This window comes from Drosophila innubila, chromosome X (genome assembly GCF_004354385.1).
Source record: "Drosophila innubila isolate TH190305 chromosome X, UK_Dinn_1.0, whole genome shotgun sequence".
Lineage (NCBI taxonomy): Eukaryota > Metazoa > Arthropoda > Insecta > Diptera > Drosophilidae > Drosophila > Drosophila innubila.
The window spans coordinates 9,778,638-9,781,547 of NC_047626.1; the positions used below are offsets into that span (position 1 = coordinate 9,778,638).

The following is a 2,910-nucleotide window of genomic DNA, read 5'->3' on the forward strand; positions in this document are numbered from 1 at the left end:
ACTCATTATGTGCAAATAATTTAATTAGAAAAACTTAAAAATACCTAGAAATTAGAAACCTTAAGTCCGTTTTTTAATGTAGCATTGTAAGTGCTAAAAATTCTGTATTAAGTTCCATTCAAGGCTTAAAATTAATATAATTTTAAACCCAAAGATTCAGTTTGTAACTAGGCCCTTATCGTAATTGATTATGAATTTAGTTTCAAGTTGAAAAAGTGCATTTTGAGATATTTAAAATGTATCGGTTTTCTGGAGTTCGGTCTAAAACTAGATGGCAGATTGTTCTTGCGAATGGGAAAAATTTCGTTTGAATACAATTCCCAATATTAAATATATTTTGGATATTCGCCTAAATAAAGTAATCAATTTTTAGTCTTATTTAGCTCTTAAGTGTACTTATATGAAGTGTGTGCAAAGTATGGGACAAGCAAAATATGAGTATCATTATTAATTTTATATTATTTGTATTTATTTATAGATAATATGCGAATTATATAGTAATTTTTAAGCTGAAGATTTCAGACTTTACACACATGAAAAGTATTATTAGGTGAATGAACCCAAACATTTTCAACACAATCCTAAACCTGCTTTGTACACAAATTAAAAAAAAAGTGCATTACATAAGAAAATTTCATAACAATCGGATTACAGTTTGATTATTAAATGTTCTTGGACAAACTAAACCTTTCGTTTAAGTGTTTCCATAGTTATTCTATTTATTAAGCATTAAATATTTGTCCTTTCACTTATCAAGGCTGCAAGCCTGCAAAACTCTAAAGTTACATCGATTGGGCCTGGAAAACACTCTCATAGCTTTTCATTCTCTCAGCTCATATTGAAGCAAATTGTTGGGAAGTTTTCTTTAATTTGTAATTTTTTTCTTTTTTGGCATATTTGTAAAACCAGTTGCTAATCTACGGAACTAATCGAATAGCGGTTTCATCTTTCAGAATTAATTTACTAATTAGAAAAATGCTGCGTTTCTTAAGGAGCAGCGCAATGTTGCGTGCACAGTGGGTAAAAAGCTATGCAACTGTGGCAAAAGAAGCATCAATTCCAGATCCTCAGACATCTCCGGAAGTGCTCTACACGGACATCTTCATCAACAATGTGTGGCACAAGAGCGAGTCGGGAAGGACCTTTGACAGCATCAATCCCACCACCGAGGAGACCATTGCCCAGGTGCAGCTGGCGGGCGGAGAGGATGTGGACTTTGCCGTGAAGGCGGCTCGTCAGGCATTCAAATTTGGTTCTCCCTGGCGTCGTATGGATGCCTCGGAGCGTGGCCGTTTGCTCTACCGTCTCGCCGATCTCATGGAGCGTGACCAGGTCTATTTGGCCAGCCTGGAGACCTTGGACAATGGCAAGCCATATAACATGTCCTATAATGTGGATTTGCCGCTGGCCATCAAGAATCTGCGCTACTTTGCCGGCTGGGCGGATAAAACGCAGGGTAAAACGATTCCCATGGATGGGGACTTCCTCACCTACACACGCCACGAGCCGGTGGGAGTGTGCGCCCAGATTATACCCTGGAATTTTCCCATTTTAATGATGGCCTGGAAACTGGGCCCAGCCTTGGCCACCGGCAATACAATTATCCTGAAGCCTGCCGAGCAGACCACCCTGACGGCTCTGTACATTGCCCAGCTGGTGAAGGAGGTGGGATTCCCCGAGGGTGTTGTTAATGTGCTACCGGGTATGGGCGACACAGGTGCTCTACTGGCCAATCACCAGGATGTCGACAAGGTCGCCTTCACGGGATCCACAGAGGTGGGCAAGTCAATTCAATTGGCATCGGGAAACACGAACTTGAAGCGTGTCACCCTCGAGTTGGGCGGTAAATCGCCCAACATTATATTGGCCGATGCCGACATGGATTACGCCGTGGAGATGGCGCATTTTGGTCTCTTCTTTAACATGGGTCAGTGCTGCTGTGCCGGCTCCCGCACCTTTGTGGAGGACAAGATCTACGATGAGTTTGTGGAGCGCAGTGCGGAGCGTGCTGGGAAGCGGACCGTTGGCAATCCCTTCGAGCTGAACACCGAGCAGGGTCCCCAGATCAGCCAGGACCAGATGATCAAGATCCTGTGTCTCATCGAGTCCGGCAAGGAAGAGGGCGCCAAGCTAGTCGCCGGTGGCAATCGTTCCGACGATATGCCCGGCTACTTTGTCCAGCCCACGGTCTTTGCCGATGTCCAGGACAACATGGCCATCGCTCGCGAAGAGATCTTCGGTCCCGTTCAGCAGCTGATTCGTTTCAAGCAACTCGACGAGGTCATCGTCCGTGCCAACAACTCGAATTACGGCCTCGCCGCCGGCATCTTCACCAAGGATCTGGACAAGGCCAACTACCTGGTGAATGGTCTACGTGCCGGCACAGTCTGGCTAAATACCTACAATGTTCTCGCCGCTCAGGCTCCATTCGGTGGCTACAAGATGTCCGGCCATGGACGGGAGAACGGGGAATACGCGCTCTCCAACTACACTGAGGTCAAGAGTGTCATCGTCAAGGTGCCACAGAAGAACTCCTAATGGATCACATTAATATGGATCTTACCAATTTACATCCAATTTGATTTACATTTACATCATTTGTAAACAAGTGAAAAATTTGATAAACTTTGTCAAATAAATGTAATAGTCAACCGATCGAATTGATTATTATATAGCCTATACATAATCCGTAGCAAAATTTAGCAACTTTATCCAGTTTAATCAACTTCTTAAACGTTGCATTTGCTGTATAATTTTAATTTAAATTTTCATATGACTAATTCTATCAAAAACTCAAATTTCTCTGTTTTTCTTTCGAGTACATTACATTTTAGTTTCCTCATTTTTAAGATAGATTAATATATAATTATAAACACTTATTTAAAAATTTAACACATTCGAATTCTCTGT

The 2,910-nt window shown here is 42.2% G+C and overlaps 1 protein-coding gene across 1 annotated transcript; it reads left to right on the top strand.

The window, feature by feature from the left end:
• Positions 1-905: 905 nt before the first annotated feature.
• On the top strand, positions 906-2,655 carry LOC117787278 (aldehyde dehydrogenase, mitochondrial-like). The gene has a single exon (XM_034625769.1). It carries the CDS (start codon positions 976-978, stop codon positions 2,536-2,538), a length of 1,563 nt encoding a protein of 520 aa, XP_034481660.1. The 5' UTR covers positions 906-975; the 3' UTR covers positions 2,539-2,655.
• The last annotated feature ends 255 nt before the right edge of the window (positions 2,656-2,910 follow it).

What these genes read in the sequence shown, in the direction of transcription:
- LOC117787278 (XM_034625769.1), top strand. Translation starts at nt 976, where the DNA reads ATGCTGCGTTTCTTAAGGAGCAGCGCAATGTTGCGTGCACAGTGGGTA.